The following is a 19,529-nucleotide window of genomic DNA, read 5'->3' as shown; positions in this document are numbered from 1 at the left end:
CCTGGGCTCAGAAAGCAGAAGCAGTTCCCACTGATGTTGAAGGCTCATTTCCCTGACCTCCAACTCACATTCACAGTTTGATCGGACCTTGTCTGCTGACGTTGCTTCAGGCCAGAACCTGTTCCAGGCACTACTGTATAGTAAGGGCTTTTTGGGTCATTGCTTGCAGCATATGGTGTCTGTAATTGCTGTTGCTGGGTAGGGTGGAAGAAGAAAGACGACTGCTGGGGGATGATTGCTCACTGGTAATTCTGTATATCCTGCTCAGTCCTTTCTTCTCCCATCCCATTCCTCCTCCCCTCCCCCGGCAGAATAACTTGATGTTTCTCTCTGGCCTTAGTTTGCTTGGCCAGTCTCTAGTTGGAAGGGAGGTGTGAAGATTGGTTCTTGTTCATTAGCTTTGACTGAGATTTTTGTCTCCTTGCAGGTGACAACAGAATCATATTGTGAGTAATTACCCCACATATGCTCCTGTTCACCTCCCAGCCAAGGAGTAGGGGCTTGCACAGCAGCCACTGGTGCAGAAAGACTCCACAGCCATCATCTGGTGCTTGGGTGTGGTGTACCATGGTGACGGTGTTTGCAGCTGGGTCAGGTACTCTGTAAAAATCATGGTGCGCCCCTGATATGGAGGTGGGGTGAGGGGCCCTGTCCATACGCTAGAAGATGAACCAACAAATTGCTGTTTCCTAAGACTGGGGGAATTGGGCTTATTGGTTCCATTTGCATAAGAACACGTGTTGTTTTTTTTGTAGTTCCTGTGCCACTTCATGTTCTCTAAATTTCTTTGCATAATACAAGTGACCTGTCTAAGCAAATGGTGCAGCTGTAACTTACTCAAAGCTTATGGGGGGAGGGGAGGGGAAGGTGTTTAAAAAGTGCTTCAGTTATTTAGGAGCACAACTCGCAGTGAGAGTATGTCTGCATTTTGACACTGGAATCTTAGGCAGGAACTCTTGAGCCAAGGCAGTACAGCACTGATAACCACAATGGCTAGATATACGTAAGCTCGCCCTTCCGCCCCCCCTGCTCTGCCAACATATTGTGAGAGTCCCAGACATCATGAAAATACAGAAATAACAGCTCAAGAGACTAACTTACAAGATGGCATTAGTGGGGCCTGATGATGTATGGAAGTTGTAAACCAAAAAAAGCCGTGTGTAGAAATGCCTACTGTGGTAGGGATGCTTAACCACATGGAATATGCATTATAAACCCTTTACCTAACTACATACCCCTGAAAAAAGAGAATTACACAAAATAATGCCAATTCTTTCCTTTATTTTCTTTCCATCAGTTCTTTCACCAGGAACTCAGAATAGCTTCAATCAAAGGTGCTTTAATTTACCTTTGTGATGCCAATTTTAGGATACCTGTCAAAACAGTAAACGGTTAGTGGAGCAAGAGGAGTGTGTGGTTCACTCCTGGATTTAACCTTCATTTTGAAATATAGGTGGTGCCTCCATTAATGAAAACCACACATAATTTGTCCACAGGTCCTTGACAGAGCCAGAATATGGGACAATAGTTAAAAAAAAGTACAATATTTTGATTTTAGTCAATAATCACATAAGAGAAAACACATGAATGGAAACTCTTTTAACTGAATTACACCTAGATGAAGTGTTGTCAACAAATGGAAACATGCAACTCATTAATGAGAGAGTGAGTGTTCTTACTGAGACCTTACCAAGGCAAAATTAATCAAGACTGAAATATATTGTATTTGCATTCACCTTTAGGTCATGAAAAGTGATGTGGGATACTCAGAGTAGAATACTTAAAGGGTGCAATTAAATGCAGTCTGGCAATTTGCCTGTGATATAATGGAGACAATTTATAAATAGAATAATCTTGAGGTTGAATACAACATTTACGTTAGTTGTGATGTTTTTCCACATTAGATACATACAGAATTATTTTTTCAGTATACAATTTATTTATTATAATACACACAAGGAATTGGGTGTGAGATGGTTTCTGAAAAAGGAATGTGTAAAAAGTACAGAGAATTTTTGTGATAACTTCACGTCTAATAATTGAACCTGTGTATATTTAAATATTTATGCAAAACCTATATTCTCTTTAATAGAGAAAAATGTCTAATTTGAATTCAGAAATGCAGTCAGACCACATCTACTCAAAAGTATAAATAGTTGGGACATAGGAATGTAAAAAAATATGATTTAGAAAAATCTTATGTGATTATAGAGAACAAATCCTGGTGCTGTTACAGAATTTCATTAGATTTTTTAAAAAATTTAATTCAGAATTGAAGTTTAAAGTGGTCTAGGTCTAGGAGTTGGCTGCACATAAAATAGTTCTTACTAGTAAGGATTCGTCTAATGAGAAGCCACATATTGGATCTAATTTAATATATTTATTTGCATATTGCACCCCTAGCTGTGTGTGTATTTTGTGTATCAGATTGTTTGGGATAGTGCATATATTTCTGTGAGTGAAAAATGTATTTTCTAATATCATAAAAATTTTAATTGAGCGACATTATGCCAAAGTGTCACTAGAGACAGCCTTTTATACTTTAAATCTAATGTAAGCTATTTGGAGTTTGTACTTTTTAACTAAGAGTTCAGATGTAGAAAGAGCCTAAAAGTTATGGATGTTGTGTGAACCGATGCTGGCTTGGTAGAAAAGGTGAAAGCACATTTGATTTCAACATTCTTCTTAGAAAGCCTAGTGTCCTAATTTTCTTCTCAGCAAGTAAAATCATTGCTATGCTTATCAGCTTGAAGGCTGCAGCTTTATTACTCTAGTTATTAACAAAAAATGTTTAGGGTAGGCCCTCTAAAAATCCCACACTCCTCCTCATGTCACAAGAAACTAATCAGCCAGGCTTCCCCTGCCCTCATTAAATTTTAAGGTAAAGGCTTTTCCCCACATCCATGGTAAATCTCAATAGAAAGCATTTTAACAGTGTGCACTAACAAACTTATACAACATATACATTACATATATATATTTATATATATAGAACGTTCTATATACAAACATATACAATTTTTTTAGATCTCTACAGACTACAAGAAAATTAATAATTATAGTCACAAGAGCTGAACATTACAGAAACAGAAATTTGTAACTTTCTGGAAAGATGTACAATATGCCATAGATGAAAGGAAGATACAGTTGTGACCTCCTGGGGAGTTTTTCTAGAGAAAAAGATGGAGTTAAACATTCAAAATTGTATGTTGGGGGAATCTAAATTCTTCTTTTGTGAAGTAAAGAGGCAAATTGAAAGCTACTGGCTGGCTTTCCCACTGATACAGCGTGGTGTTAAGTTAGAAACTGTTGATAGAGCAAATGTAATGTAAATGACCTACTGGAGGCATATTTCCCTCATGCAGGCTGTAGCTGTTCAAAGTGACTTGTGCAACTGCTTCATGACAGAGTGAGCTCTAGCATCTGCCTAAGGAGGCTCCCATTTCATTCAGGATCATAGGTCCCTGAACTGATGTTAGAGCAACACCTCTGCCTAAAAGCAAGCCAAGAATTTCTATACACTACAGACCTAGTACCATCCTAATCACTCACCAAGGTTTCTGCTAGTCTGCCCATACAGTCATGTGTGATACATCTATGGATACTGCAACATGTCAGTGAATTGCAATGGAAACTCCCAGTGTAGCCAGTAGAGGTGGTGTAAATGGCACAACTCTTGAACCAGGAATATCTTTTCCATACAGGTTATATTAGTATAGAAACAGGTGCAGTAAGTTACAGAACTAACTCATGTCCCTGGTAGAATGATTTCCCTCCTGAATCTTTACCTGTTTGGTCTGAGCCTAATCCATTGACAGTTTAAATCCCTTCTCTAGTCTTGCAGCTAAATGAGGGAACAGAGCCTCTCTAAGCTGTTCATAAAGCTAAAGTGCCCACAAGATTAGTGATTTAGACTAACGATAGGCCAGAGTACATGTAGAGTAAACATGCAATCCACACGGGCTGGATTAGCCATATGGACTACAACAGTCAAAGCTGTCATTTTAACCTTGCCTGCAGCAAAATTTAAAAATTCTGAATAGCACAAAATTCATATTGAGCCATAACAGTGTAACCTTAATGAGGCCTCAAACTTGTGCCATAGCCTTAATTCACACAGCTTGTGATGCCAGACTTCTGAGTCCAAAACATGTATCTAAAATTGAGCTGAATTAAATATACAATAGGTGTTTTTGCCAGTGAGCACCCACCCCAAAACTAAAAACAGAGCAGATATGAGAAAGGAATGGCTGAGAGAGCTACTGAGTGAGAGTTAGCAGTGCTTTCCATGGAAATGCAGAAGCCAGAGCAGTGTCTTGTGGTCCAGAGTGTGCATTAAACTGTCATGATACAAACATGTAGGAAGTTAAAGCAAAGCTGATGGCTATTTGGGAGGTCACTAGCTGCAGCTGCTTTCTCAGACCATTTTCCTTCAAAGTGAATTCTCCTGATGCAAAATGTCTCCATCTCTCTCTCCCTAGTTTGTACTTGTGCATACTTGCTGGCAAACATGACTGTGGCACCTTGTTCCCAAGTCAATTTTAGAATCCATCTGACTTCACAGTTGGTTACTTTGGAAATTGTGCTGATGCAGAGGAGTAAAACTGAGCTGGGGAAGGAAATTGACTGTTATGTAATGGGAATGCTGTTCAGGCAAATACATCAGGATAAATTGCTGTGTAAAAGAATCTGACAGTATCTGTGAAATGAAGGAAATTAAAAGCCCATGATGGAAACCACATAAAGCCCCGTGGCAGCAGCTTTACTGATATGAACAGCCTATTTCACCAGCACCTTGCATGGGCATTTACACTTGTGCAAAGTAGATATAATGTGCTCCTGAGTTCTCCACTCACTCATCTCTGTGGCAGTGTTTTACACCAGCTTTGCACAGGTTGCAAGTGGTGATACACCAGGCAAGACAGTGTAGAAACTGGTCTATATAAAATTACATCTGCGGGGCTTTGCAGCTCAAACTTGTTGCTGGTGTGATCTTCAGCCAGCCAGCTTTAAATTGGGTTACTGTGCAATTTGTTTAGCATCACTTCAGTGCAACTCTTTCCTGCAAGCTGCTGAAGTCACTGACTTGAGGAGATTTACCAGCTTGACCCACTGGGCCCTCTACTTTCTTCAGTTTAATTCAATAGATTACTGACTCACCTTCTCTTCCGCTTCTAATATTGAAAAAAACAAGGCAACCAAGTGATTCAGAAACTCCTGGGGTGACAAAAGTTATCTCAGCCCCCTCAACGGATGCTTTCAGAAAATTAGTATTTATGGAAGGTGTTTCCTGCACTCTTTGGATTGTAAAGACACCTTCTACTCTCAATTAGGTGACATCCCAACTGGCTTCTTCACAAACACTAAACAGAGCATTTGGATTGGATTTGGATGTTGGTTTATTCTTTGGATAGGAATTAAATAGCACTGATGATTTCAACCTAAGATTTTATAAGGAAAAGAACTAGCAGCAACTAAGAAAATGCAGCTCATCTAATTTTTCTGTCCAGAGTAGCAGCAGCCATGCTTGAAATGTACTGGCTGTTTGTAGTGTAGTTTTTAAAAATAAAGATTTTTGCTGTTTTTAAATATTGTTGCTCAGCATAGAAATAAATCCCTTTTTCTTCGGTCACAACATGCTTTCTTTTTAAGATGTCAATTGGTCATGCAAAATTGTATTTTTAATAAGTGCATTAACATTCTAGGTTTGTACAGGATATTTTTAACCAGAGATACTCTCCACAGTTCATTCCTAGAGCTTCTAAAAAGAGCTACATGCCAATGTGACTATGCAGTTGCTTTTGGGAAAAGATTTACTATACCATGAGCCAGGTATTTTGACTAAAAGACCAATACAAGTCTAGGCTCCATTTTGTGGGATATAAAACTTCTCCTTGACTTCCTGCTTGTGGTGAATCCAAACAAATAACAGGAAAACATTTCCTAGGAGAAAGTTTTGCTTCTGGCCAGTGATTGGTAGTGTTGAGAATAAGTTCCGCTTCCCTGAATAGTGTTCTCATCAAAGCCAAGCAGCTTCTTTAAAAGTCTAAAACTGGTACCATTTCTTGTCCTTATATTTCAGCATCAACTACAGAGATGGGAAATAAGCAAAATGAAAATTAGATACAAAAATCTGTTTTGCTAACGGTAAAGACTTGTGCTAAGTTAGTATGCGGTAGAACTCCACCGAACTAGTGGTACCACAAATGAAGTAGGTCCATTCATTGTCATAGACTTCATAATCAAGTAGAAAATTTGGAACAAACAAATAGCAGCAGGTTGTGTTTTGCCAAACATGTCATTTCCCTTTGCTGCTGTGAAAAAATAAAATAATATATATATTTTGCTTTCTCTAACTTCATAATTAAGTATTAAACTCCACAAAGAATATTATTTACCCTTAGCTCTCTGTTCACTGAAGAGACGCTTCTCAGGGAATTCCTACTTTAGCACACTGCTTTTTGCATAAGGTGAAGTAGGAACTGCCATAGATTAGGGTACGCTAGGTGCCTCGCCTGCAGAATACCATCTGTCAGAATACATCTCTTTGAGAGTATTTTTTGCCTCACACTTTAACAGCCAATAGGAAAACCAAAAACAAACATTCTCCCTGGGGCATGAGGTAGGTGGTAATCCAGCTGTACAGATATCTGGAAAACTGGAATTACAGGTAAATATTCCTTAATGTACTACTACTTCTTTTCAGTTGATTCCCCCCCTCTTAGGACTATACCATAGGGTGACATTTCAGTTTTACAGAGCAAATGTCTCCATGCTAAGCAGCCTATTTAGAGGAAACCAGTTTAGCATAACACACTATGGTCATGCCCCTAGTTTCCTGTGCCCTGTAATGCCCCACTTGTTCCCTTGTATCCAGATACACATCTGTGACCCACTCTAGTTTCCCCTTCCCTGTTCAATGAATGGACATAATGGTCATCTTAACTGAGGGAACATAGTACTCACCCTCCCACTGCCACCAACGGGAGATGGCAGCAGTTTTGAAACAGACGTTTATGAAGAAAACGTTGCAGGAGACTCAGGCATTGCTGGCAGCTTGGGTCTCCCCTGTTTTCTCTCCATGCCACACAGTTTTGGTTCCTGAGGACTGAACTTTTTTGATCTAATTGAAGTCTTTGGACTTAATATAGGGATACCCAGATGAAATGTAATGGCCTGTGATACACAGGAGGGAAGACTAGATGATCTGATCACCCCTTTTTGGCTTTAAATGCTATGAAAATCTGGAGTAAGTGTAACCAAAGTAGATGGCTGCCTGAGTTTGCAGAGAGCCTGAAACAGCAGCTCTGAGGTGGGAAACTTCCCCATTTATTTCAGTGGGTGCAGATGTGAATGATGATACTTTACTGCTCATCAAGCATGTAGGAAAGGAGAGAAAGTGTCATATAATGACAATCTACACCAGGGTTCCCCAATGTGTGGGGAAGGGTGCTGTATAAATGAAGGTAACAACACCTGGGGGACTGTGCCTGCTTTAATTTTCCTGAAGGAGGTTCAGCTTTCTTAACTTTGGGTAACCGTGGGTAGGGCAAACTCTCTCCACATGTATGTGCAAGGAACCCATACCTCATGTGCATGTTTGGAAAATGCCTCTGCACTAGCCATCATGCTTGCAGTCTTTTCATCCAGTTCTCCCAGTCTCTGTCCTCTCTCGTCAAGGGCGAGGCGCGCACGAGTCAAGTCTCCGATTACCCCTCCTGCAGCTCCTTTCATACCCTCGATTCCACCCGAGCCAGGGATGTGCTGAGCCAGACTCCGAGAGGCTTTTCCTGCTGAAGCCTCGCCAACTACACAGGGAAAGTGGAGTTAGCTCATTTCCCCCATCGACACCTAGAGAGTTCATTGCTAGTTCCTCACTCCCTTGCTGTTGTTTGGAGTGTACTGTGGCACACAGAGACTGCCTCAAGCTACCCAGGCAGGTTTGATAGTAGTGCCATCTCAAACCTGTTCTTCAGTAACAGCAGGGATGGGGCCTATTTACTTGCTCTTAGGGGGAAGAAAGAAAACATTGGGGTAGCTAGAAACAAGGCTCTGAAAGGTCAAGCTCTAGCTCCTAGTAGCTTGTGGGACAAATTCTTACCTCCTTTATAGTGTTATCTTTAACATCCCTTCTTTCCTACATTACGTGTCCTGTCCTTGTATCGGTTTAACTGTTGTGTCTTCCGTTAGTTTCAGTTATAATCACTTACACAGCTCTTCTCTGTCAAAGGTCTGCCCGCTTCCTCCAAACAGCCCCTTGAGAAAGCCTCTGTTCTGGGCTTCGGGTGTTTCCACTGGGGTAAACAAATCCCCAAGCATGTCCTGGCCAAAATCAGACAGAAGAACACGTGAGGGAACTAGAGGGATGAAGATTGCCATTTACTTTAAATGTCTGGATTAGCATAGAGAGTCATTGACATCAGATATTTGGCAAATAAAAGATAAATTCTGATCTATGTTGTATTGCAAGACCAGGGCTAGCAGGGACAACAGTTGACTGTCAATTTGTCTGCAAAATCAATTCTTTAAATTTTTTTTTATCATACTATGAAAAACTCAGCATTTGATGTCTGGTTACTATGAGAGCTGGGTCAATAGTACAGCTAAAATGTCCAACCAAAGCCACTCGCATTTAAAAAAAATAATTTGTGTTCATTCCCGTGGTGGGTTCATATTTTATGATTTGTGGAGAGCAAATTTTGCAACGAAGCCACAACGTAAAAATGTTGATTGTGATTTCTTGATTTTAATCAGCTGGTGATTATCCAGGCAACCAGACCATCACTACTTCACAAAAAGAAAACAATAAAGATGAGTTTAGTGCTTGCTGACAGGAAGCAATTTTTACAAAAGGCCATTGGCTTCCCTCCGCGAGCTCATCGCTGGATGCTAGCGGTGCCTACCTCTCACTTAATTTTACTATTTACACAGCACCAATTGTGCATGAGACATTTACAGCCACAGCTGAAGGCATGGTCTCTGCCCCCAAAGCGCTTACACCTGTATCCTTCAAACCAATGGTTCTTTAGAAACAAATCTAGCTATCAAAGTTATTTGCAATCTGCTAGGGTAACTTCTTATATAGCAACCATTTGTGGGGCAATGGCTTCAGCACATTAACACTACTGCTCTGCCAGCTGGTAGGTCAGGGTGAGTGAAACCATGGCTCTCTACCAATGCTCCTCCCACTTGCTTTTGGGGGGAGAGGGACATACTGGGTGTATAAAGCCCTTGCTCTTCCTCTCTGTGCAGAAGCTGTGATGTGAGCAGCTGGAGTGTGGCAGTGCTGAGAGGTAGGAGCCTTTTATTCCCTTACTTGGGCTAACACAAATCTAGCCCATCCCCTAGTTTTAAATTCTTCTTCAGTGATGTATTTAGAGTCCCTCCAGTAATTTGTAAAAAGTCGTTTCAACTCCTCCTCCTCTCCAGTGAGCCCAAGCCTGGCTGCAACACTCATTCCTCATAACAATCTTCAGGGTTGAAAATGCCAGCACTGTGTGATGACCTGCTGCTCAGCGCATTGCCATGGCCTAATGAGAGCTGGGCATCCTGGTTCTCTGCTCATTATACAACCTCAAGCTTAGTTCCCTTTTTTACTGCTAATGATCCTTCCCCAATAACCCCACACAATTCACTTCCTTCAATAAATGACATTTAGAGTGTAAAAAAAAATCTAACATAATGAACTAGCTTTTGCTTGGAATAAATGACTTTCCTTGCTTAGACCATCTCCATAGCTGCTGTATTTTAATGTATAGTACAATGTGAGAACCTTTCCCCACCTGCAACTAAGGGCTGTATCAGTTACTGTAGTGAAAAATACAGTAAGTAATTCAAAAGTATGTCTTAATCACTAATAGATGTTTTGGAGACTTTTAATGGTTTATATCCAACTCAGAATGCCTGCCCTTCTAGCCTACTGACTGAATGCTGAAGAAGCTGCATGAATGTGGGGAGTGGAGCCTGTGTTTACTTTTAGATTAAAATAAGCAATACTAAAGTTAGGGAAGGACGTTGCGCTGATGCACTTTCCCTTCAGTTAGACCTGTGCTGGTATCGAGTGCCATACGTTTCTAAGCCTTCACTCATAACATTTTGAAACAGTTCCTCTTTCACCCAGAGCAGCGCGTTAGGACTTTGTTAGGGCAAGTGCCAACCTGCTTCAACTCTGGATCCACTTAGAAGTTGCTACCGTTAATGTCAGTTTGTGGACGTAGTCCAGTCGCTAGGGGACAGGAGCTACTCCACAGAGGCCACGGACCAAAAGCACTGTTGAGCTCCTCTGTGTCCCAATGAGGGGGTTCCTGCAGGGCAAGCATACGGTGTACTTCGGAGTGGGGAGGGGTGGTCTGCTGCTGCAGCTGCCCATGTTGTCCTCTGCTATGAATAAATAGGGAACTTGCATCTCTAGGTTTGTCAAACTACCACTGGTTTCACTTTAAACAATAAAAGCAAGTAAGTGTCTTTTCATGGAAGTTTCACAGTAAATCGTATCTTACATTGAAGCTAAGGCCTGGCACATCTGCTGGCAATAATATTACAATCCAAGTTGTTACCATTTTTAATCATTTAAAACTTTAACTTTTAATTAAATTTCAATTTAATTAAACTTAGGAGAGGAAAAAGTGTCATTACCTTGAGAAACCTACAAGTAGAACAGACTGTTCCAGATAAATTGACCATTTACAAATACATCATTTGTTCTTTGGAAACAATGTTGTTTCCCCATCTTTAGCTGATAAAATTGTGGGTTAGTGTTTTGCATCCTTTCATAGCCTTAACACAAGGAACCTGCATGTTCAGGGACCAGAGCATTAGACAGTGACACTAAGCATTTCTTTTTCCATTTTACTCTTTCCAAATGTAGGAGCTTTTCTCTTGAGAAAATTGGTTCTCTCTGGAAACGTTGATGCAAATTGACGTATGTTCTATGCATGACACTGCAGATGTTACAAAACATCCTGGGCAATCTTTGTGGTGCTATATGGCGTTTCAGGTTCCAAATTAAAAATAAGAATGAATTGGATTGAATGAAAATTATCTGAAAAAGGAACAGGTTGCACTAGATTTTAAACCAGAGGACATGGTGTTACCAGCCGAAAGCCTGAGAATGGTGTAAGCCACTGTAATCAAGGCAGTGGTGGGAGGGCTCTGTTGAGATGCCTCTGTCTGGCTCAGAAGTGCTGCAAACAGGTACAGCCCTCCTCTGTACGAAGCACAGATTTGACAATGGGAGCCCATTAGTGCTTCAAAGATTTCTCCACACTAAGAAAGCCAAGCAGCATGTATGCTTTCTACGTTTACAAGCCCTACCTGTAGATTGTCGCACATCTCCTGGCTGTATGTCAGTCGCTGGATCTCTGTGGGAGAGCTGAGATACAAAGCTTGCCCTTCATTGGTGAAACAAAATGTCCGTGCTATCCTCATGTCTGTTACTGGCAAATAGTTGACATCCAGCATTGGGCGAAGGCTAGGCAAGCTGAAGAGAAGCAGATGCCTGTGTTATGCTGGGATTTACAGAAAATGCTTTTATTCTAGCATGTTATTTAAACCCACAGGTAACTTAGTACTTTCCATATATAGCCTAGAATGCTGTGGTATTTAAAATGCAGCCCTACTCTTAAATGTGCTACTGTAAAAATGGCACCTTTCCACTTCACAGATCTGTTCCCTCTGTGTATTGGTTTCAAAGCACATTTCAGTGACCAAAATAGGTTGTTAGGGCTAGCTCCACAAAAGGACTTAGGTGTCTTACATGCAGCTTGGTGTCTAAGTCCTCCATTGAGGTGCCACTCAGAGTCTCAAAACCCTGCTCAGCTGCCACCTAACCCTGGTCAAGTCCCCATGGCAAAAAAAAAATTAAATCCACAGAATGTGTAGCTTGTGGTTTTCAAAGGTTAGAATTTGGTTAAATCCAACCCAATGTTGGGCAGAACTCTCAAAGACACTGCTGCTGAACGAGGACTGCTTTAATGCCACTTTTCAACATTCTACCTTAGCAATTTTGATTGAGGAGCATCCAAAAAAGAATTTGTTATAATTATTTGTTTTAGGGATGTCAATTAATCATAGTTAATTCATATGATTAAAAAAATTAATCATGATTAATTGCAGTTTTAATTGCACTGTTAAACAATAGAATACCAATTGATATTTATTAAATATTTTTGGATGTTTTTCTACATTTTCAAATATATTGATTTCCGATACAACACAATGCAAAGTATATAGTGCTCTCTTTATATTATTTTTTTATTACAAATATTTGCACTGTAAAAATGACAAAAGAAACTATTTTTAAATTCACCTCATACAAGTACTGTAATGCAATCTCTTTATCGTGAAAGTGCAATTTACAAATGTAGATTTTTTTGGTTACATAATTGCACTCAAAAACAAAACAATGTAAAACTTTAGAGCTTACAAGTCCACTCAGTCCTACTTCTTGTTTAGCCAATCGCTAAGACAAACAAGTTTGTTTACATTTACAGGAGATAATGCTGCCCGCTTCTTAGTTACAATGTCACCTGAAAGTGAGAACAGGCGTTTGCATGGCACTTTTATAGCCAGCATTGCAAGGTATTTGTGTTCCAGATATGCTAAACATTCATATGCCCCTTCATGCTTTGACCACCATTCCAGAGGACATGCTTCCATGTTGATAATGCTTGTTTAAAAAAAAAAAAAAGTGTTAATTAAATTTGTGACTGAACTCCTTGGAGTAGAACTGTATTTCTCCTGCTCCATGGTTTTACCCGCATTCTGCCATATATTTTGTGTTATGGTAGTCTCGGATGACAACCAAGCATATTTTGTTTGCTTTAAGAACACTTTCACTGCAGATCTGACAGAACACAAAGAAGGGTCCAATATCAGCTTTCTAAAGATAGCTACAGCACTCGACCCAAGGTTTAAGAATCTGAAGTGCCTTCCAAAATCTGAGAGGGACGAGGTGTGGAGCATGCTTTCAGAAGTCTTAAAAGAGCAACACTCTAATGCAGAAACTACAGAATCCGAACCACCAAAAAAGAAAATCAACCTTCTATTTGTGGCATCTGACTCAGAGGATGAAAATGAACATGCATCGGTCTACACAGCTTTGGATCGTTATCGAGCAGAATCCATCATCAGCATGGACGCATGGCTTCTGGAATGGTGGTTGAAGCATGAAGGGACATATGAATCTTTAGCGCATCTGGCACGTAAATATCTTGCGACGCCAGCTACAACAATGCCATGCAAATGCCTGTTCTCACTTTCAGGTGACATTGTAACTAAGAAGCAGGTAGCACTATCTCCTGTAAATGTAAACAAACTTGTTTGTCTTAGCAATTGGCTGCAGAAGTAAAAGGACTAAGTGGACTTGTTTTACACTGTTTTATTTTTGAATGCAGTTTTTTTGTACATAAGTTTACATTGTAAGTTCACCTTTCATAATAAAGAGATTACACTACAGCACTTGTACTAGGTGAATTGAAAAATACTATTTCTTTGTTTTTTACAGTGCAATATTTGTAATAAAAAACAAATATAAAGTGTCCGCTTTGTATTCTGTGTTGTAATTGAAATCAATATATTTGAAAATGTAGCAAACATCCAAAAATATTTAAATAAATGGTATTCTATTCTAGTCTTGTTTAACAGTGCGATTAATTGTGTGAATAATTTTGTTAATCACTTGACAGCCCTATTTTTTTTTTTATAATGTAGGGAACAGTATTTTGATTTCCACAGTCATTGAACATACGTGAGTGAGACCAGGCTTGGAAGCCTTTAGCCCAGAAGCTGAAAGCTGACAGTTATAAGTGACCAAAGAGAGATTGCATGGAAACTATTCTGCAACTTTAGCCACAGTGAGCACTGCTGCTTCTGCCATGCTATTGCTGTCAGAGATAATCCTGGTACTAGATGGTGAGAAGGATTACTAACTGAGAGAAATTATATACCAGAGCAAAATGGGTACAGCTTTCCTTTACATGTGTGTCTATAATAAAAACATGCTCAGCCACCCACTGCACCAGATTGTAGGTGGACAGTGTGCATCCTGCTCCCCTTTACAGCCCTAATTCTGTTGCCTTTTACAATTTTGCCAAATGATTAGCTAGGTAAGTACCTCATTGTCATGATATGCCCGTTGGCACAAAAGCAAGCCAGGCAGATGCTGTTACACAGGGTCACCACATCTGCTCGCAATAGAAAAGACGTTTCTGTGATGTTGTGAACATAGAGGCATGTCTGGGAAGGCAGTGAGAAAACTTTGGCTTGTTTTTCTGAGCAGATGACAGCAAACTGATGATCTCCCATATCCTGGGAGGAGGAAGGAGAATACATGACAAGTTTCCTTTTTCTCGTTTTTTCACTGTCATCTATGCTGTTTGGGTCCCTCCATACTTCATAGGGTGGGTGTATCAATGCTCCCATGCAGTCCAGGCATGAAAAAGTCAGCACTGCTCCCTTGAGTGTCAGAACTGTACCTGTAAAATATAATGCTCTAGCTTTGGCAAATGCTTGTCAAATCCAGTGGTCACTAGTGCACATGTGTATCATGGTCTATTTTGCATCCAGGGTTTCCCTTTAGAGCAGAGGTGGGAAAACTATGGCCCACGGGCCACATCCAGCCCGTGGGACCATCCTGCCTGGCCCCTCAGCTCCCAGCTGGGGAGGCTAGCCCCCTGCCGTCCCCCCCCCCTCCCCCCAGCCTCAGCTCACTGCGCCACCAGCGCTCTGGCCCACCACTCCTGCCAGGCAGCGTGGCTGGCTCCAGCATGGTAAGGGGGCGGGGAGCAGGGGGTCCCAGGCAGCAGTCAGGGGACAGGGAGCAGGGGGTGGTTGGATGGGTCAGGGACTCTGGTGGGGGTAGTCGGGACAGGGAGCAGGAGGAGGTTGGATGGGTCAGGAATTCTGAGGGGGGCAGTCAGGGGACGGGAAGTGGGAGGGGGCAGGGCAGGCTGTTTTGGGAGGCACAGCCTTCCCTACCCAGCCCTCCATTTAGTTTTGCAACCCCAATGTGGCCCTCGGGCCAAAAAGTTTGCCCACCCTTGCTTTAGGGGTACAGTAGCACATCTCAGCCCTACTAAGCTAATGAGCGGCACAGCTAACTGCACAAAGTAACCTTCTGCTTCAAACTAAATATTTTTGCAGCCAGGCAGAGCTGGTGAACGAGCAGGCTGCAGTTATTGAAAATGTTTCAGGCAACCAACAAAAAAATTCAATAGAAAACAGTAGAATTTAGAGAGAAAAATGGCCAATTACGGCATGTATCCCATTCTCTTACCAATAGGATTGTTCTTTATAGTGCAGTTTTTAGTGTCTTTCCAGTCAGGTTTTAAGCAGGTGGCTCCTATCCTTTCCTTGTCTAATACAAACTACAGTTCTTTACTCCTAAATGTCCTCCCATTATTCCTAGTTAGCTCCCTTTAAAACTGCTAAATAAATCTTGTCCCTCCTTGGTGTTTACCCCCCTCCAGTATCCCCTGTAACCTGTGCCTGTCACTTAGCCAAGACGTGCTTGGCATCTTTCAATCTTTCCCTGGAAATTATCCCCTTCACCCCCTAATCATTTTGTCAGTCTTCTCTGAACTCCCTCTGGTTTCTCTGGTAATGACACCCCTGACCTGATCATAGTATTACAGCTCGGATCCAGCCCCAGCTGGATGTAGGAGGACTATAACCTCTCTGCTCAGTGACAAAATGCTTTTGTCTAAGCCATTCAGAATGATACTAGCCTTGTTTCCAAGCCATAGCTATGAACTCATGACCAATCTGCTGCCTACTGCTAGCTCTAGGTCTCTGCTTTCTGCATTTCCCCCTCTCAGTTAGTGTATGTACTTGCAATTGTTTTTCCTCACATGCACTAACTTGTATTTTCCAAAACTGAGCCTTGTTTTCTGCCCTTGTTTCTACTCTCATGGTATGTCCTCATCAGTGTCCATAACTGCACTCAATTGACCATCCTCTGTGTCAGTAATCTTGTAATTGTAACCATCATCGTAACTTGGTGGGAAACAAGGGCCTAGTTCATTCTGCCCCTGCTTTTACACAAAGCTGAGTTTTTGTCCTGAACGCTAGACCTCTCCTAGGAGTGAGACCTGTCTGAGGGGGTCAGTGCACAGGACTGAGATCTAATCCTGGCTTTATCATTAGCTCCCTCTTAGCACTGGCCAAGTCACTTATTGTCTGTGCCTGTTGCCTCATCTGCAGAAGTGGGAGCAGCTCCCTATGTCACAGGGAAGGAATAATCAGTTAAGGTGTATGAAGACCTTTAGATATGAAAATAGCTATTTGTGCTGAGTACTATGAATGCATCTAAAGATACCTTCTACTGGAATTTAGTGACATTTCTGTTGCCACATGATCCATCAAATTCTTGACACGTTCAAGGGAATCCCAAATATACTTTCCCAGGAGGAAATTATCTATTTTTCTAGTCTGGAAAAAAAAGTCTCCCGTTTCCAGTCCTTACAAGGACTATGTGCAGCTCTATGTAAGATCTAATCTTCGTGATTAATAAAATAGACTGTCCCACGTCTCTAAATTACAGCTATCACTGCTACAATCACCTCTTTGTATCTCTCTGCACTCAGTTTAGTGAACCACCGGGGGTTAATATTCACTACATGAGAGATTTTGGTCAGAGAAACCAGATAAAAGCAGATATTTATACCCTCTCCTGCTACCGAAACAGACAACAGGAAAGCAGACAAAAACTCTTACCACTTGGAGACACCATGACGGGTTCTGTCTGCCTTAATTCCTCAGTAGCAGGCAGATTAAGGGAGATGATTAAAACCATACCAAGGCCTGTTCCAACCCACAGACAGGGGGAGACAGCAGAGTCATTCTTCCGTGAAAAGGTCTCCATAAAGTACAAAGCTGTAATTGCTTCCTTGGACTCCTTGTCGATGCTGGAGACACTGGAGCTTCGGGAACGGCTGAAGGTGTTTTCCCGGTTTTCTGTATAAATAAGGTAAATACAATCAAGCAGACATAAGCTGGCAGGGCTAGAACACAGACCCAAACGCATCTGAAAACCAAATGCAAACGCTCTGTTGTACCTGGACATCACGGACTCGTTACACACTAGGTGAACGTTTTTCTACTTGCATAGTCTTAACTTCCTGCCGGTGCATAAACAACAGTGAGAATGCTGTCAGACCTCTCCAGACAAATCAGGCTGTTAGAAATAGCTGCTTATTACAGAGATCTGCATAGGCTAACCAGAATAGTTACCTCTTGGACCAGCAGGAGCTGGTCCAAGAGGTAACTATAGCAGGACCGCTTGGAAATAGTGACCATAATACAATAGCATTCAACATCCCTGTAGTGGGAAGAACATCTCAACAGCCCAACACTGGCATTTAATTTCAAAAGGGGGAACTATACAAAAATGAGGGGGTTAGTTAAACAAAAGTTAAAAGGTACAGGGACTAAAGTGAAATCCCTGCAAGTTGCATGGGCCCTTTTTAAAGACACCATAATAGAGGCCCAACTTCAATGTATACCCCAAATTAAGAAACACAGTAAAAGAACTAAAAAAGAGCCACCGTGGCTTAACAACCATGTAAAAGAAGCAGTGAGAGATAAAGACTTCCTTTAAAAGTGGAAGTCAAATCCTAGTGAGGCAAATAGAAAGGAGCACAAACACTGCCAACTTAAGTGCAAGAGTGTAATAAGAAAAGCCAAAGAGGAGTTTGAAGAACGGCTAGCCAAAAACTCCAAAGGTAATAACAAAATGTTTTTTAAGTACATCAGAAGCAGGAAGCCTGCTAAACAACCAGTGGGGCCCCCTGACAATCGAAATACAAAAGGAGCGCTTAAAGACGATAAAGTCATTGCGGAGAATGGATTCTTTGCTTCAGTCTTCACGGCTGAGGATGTTAGGGAGATTCCCAAACCTGAGCTGGCTTTTGTAGGTGACAAAACTGAGGAACTGTCACAGATTGAAGTGTCACTAGAGGAGGTTTTGGAATTAATTGATAAACTCAACATTAACAAGTCACCGGGACCAGATGGCATTCACCCAAGAGTTCTGAAAGAACTCAAATGTGAAGTTGCAGAACTATTAACTAAGGTTTGTAACCTGTCCTTTAAATCGGCTTCGGTACCCAATGACTGGAAGTTAGCTAATGTAACGCCAATATTTAAAAAGGGATCTAGGGGTGATCCGGCAATTACAGACCAGTAAGTCTAACGTCGGTACCGGGCAAATTAGTCGAAACAATAGTTAAGAATAAAATTGTCACACACACAGAAAAACATAAACTGTTGAGCAATAGTCAACATGGTTTCTGTAAAGGGAAATCGTGTCTTACTAATCTATTAGAGTTCTTTGAAGGGGTCAACAAACATGTGGACAAGGGGGATCCGGAGGACATAGTGTACTTAGATTTCCAGAAAGCCTTTGACAAGGTCCCTCACCAAAGGCTCTTACGTAAATTAAGCTGTCATGGGATAAAAGGGAAGGTCCTTTCATGAATTGAGAGCTGGTTAAAGGACAGGGAACAAAGGGTAGGAATTAATGGTAAATTCTCAGAATGGAGAGGGGTAACTAGTGGTGTTCCCCAAGGGTCAGTCCTAGGACCAATCCTATTCAATTTATTCATAAATGATCTGGAGAAAGGGGTAAACAGTGAGGTGGCAAAGTTTGCAGATGATACTAAACTACTCAAGATAGTTAAGACCAAAGCTGATTGTGAAGAACTTCAAAAAGATCTCACAAAGCTAAGTGATTGGGCAACAAAATGGCAAATGAAATTTAATGTGGATAAATGTAAAGTAATGCACATTGGAAAAAATAACCCCAACTATACATACAACATGATGGGGGCTAATTTAGCTACAACGAGTCAGGAAAAAGATCTTGGAGTTATCGTGGATAGTTCTCTGAAGATGTCCACGCAGTGTGCAGAGGCGGTCAAAAAAGCAAACAGGATGTTAGGAATCATTAAAAAGGGGATAGAGAACAAGACTGAGAATATGTTATTGCCCTTATATAAATCCATGGTACACCCACATCTCGAATACTGTGTACAGATGTGGTCTCCTCACCTCAAAAAAGATATTCTAGCACTAGAAAAGGTTCAGAAAAGGGCAACTAAAATGATTAGGGGTTTGGAGAGGGTCCCATACGAGGAAAGATTAAAGAGGCTAGGACTCTTCAGCTTGGAAAAGAGAAGACTAAGGGGGGATATGATAAAGGTATATAAAATCATGAGTGATGTTGAGAAAGTGGATAAGGAAAAGTTATTTACTTATTCCCATAATACAAGAACTAGGGGTCACCAAATGAAATTAATAGGAAGCAGGTTTAAAACAAATAAAAGGAAGTTCTTCTTCACGCAGCGCACAGTCAACTTGTGGAACTCCTTGCCTGAGGAGGTTGTGAAGGCTAGGACTATAACAATGTTTAAAAGGGGACTGGATAAATTCATGGTGGCTAAGTCCATAAATGGCTATTAGCTAGGATGGGTAAGAATGGTGTCCCTAGCCTCTGTTCGTCAGAGGATGGAGATGGATGGCAGGAGAGAGAT

At 41.2% G+C, this 19,529-nt stretch overlaps 1 protein-coding gene across 10 annotated transcripts in view; it reads right to left on the bottom strand.

Moving 5' to 3' along the window:
- Window positions 1-1,270: 1,270 nt before the first annotated feature.
- The window catches only part of STXBP5L (syntaxin binding protein 5 like), a 412,558-nt gene continuing 394,299 nt past the window's right edge, over window positions 1,271-19,529 (bottom strand). For 8 of the 10 annotated variants that reach the window (XM_039534539.1, XM_039534550.1, XM_039534563.1 and 5 more), the window contains 6 exons: window positions 16,714-16,953; window positions 14,114-14,474; window positions 11,314-11,479; window positions 8,211-8,322; window positions 7,588-7,808; window positions 1,271-6,088 (listed from right to left, as the gene is read on the bottom strand). In XM_039534539.1, coding sequence (XP_039390473.1) covers window positions 6,047-6,088; window positions 7,588-7,808; window positions 8,211-8,322; window positions 11,314-11,479; window positions 14,114-14,474; window positions 16,714-16,953 — 1,142 coding nt within the window. In that variant the 3' untranslated portion in view covers window positions 1,271-6,046. Of the gene's footprint in view, window positions 6,089-7,587; window positions 7,809-8,101; window positions 8,323-11,313; window positions 11,480-14,113; window positions 14,475-16,713; window positions 16,954-19,529 lie in introns of those variants that run through there. The other 2 variants (XR_005597541.1, XR_005597546.1) reach the window with 2 other exon arrangements.

The sequence above is a fragment of the Mauremys reevesii genome, linkage group 1 (assembly GCF_016161935.1).
Source record: "Mauremys reevesii isolate NIE-2019 linkage group 1, ASM1616193v1, whole genome shotgun sequence".
Classification (NCBI taxonomy): Eukaryota; Metazoa; Chordata; order Testudines; family Geoemydidae; genus Mauremys; species Mauremys reevesii.
The sequence above is the reverse complement of the archived record's forward strand: the minus strand, read 5'-3'. Positions and strand labels throughout refer to the sequence as shown.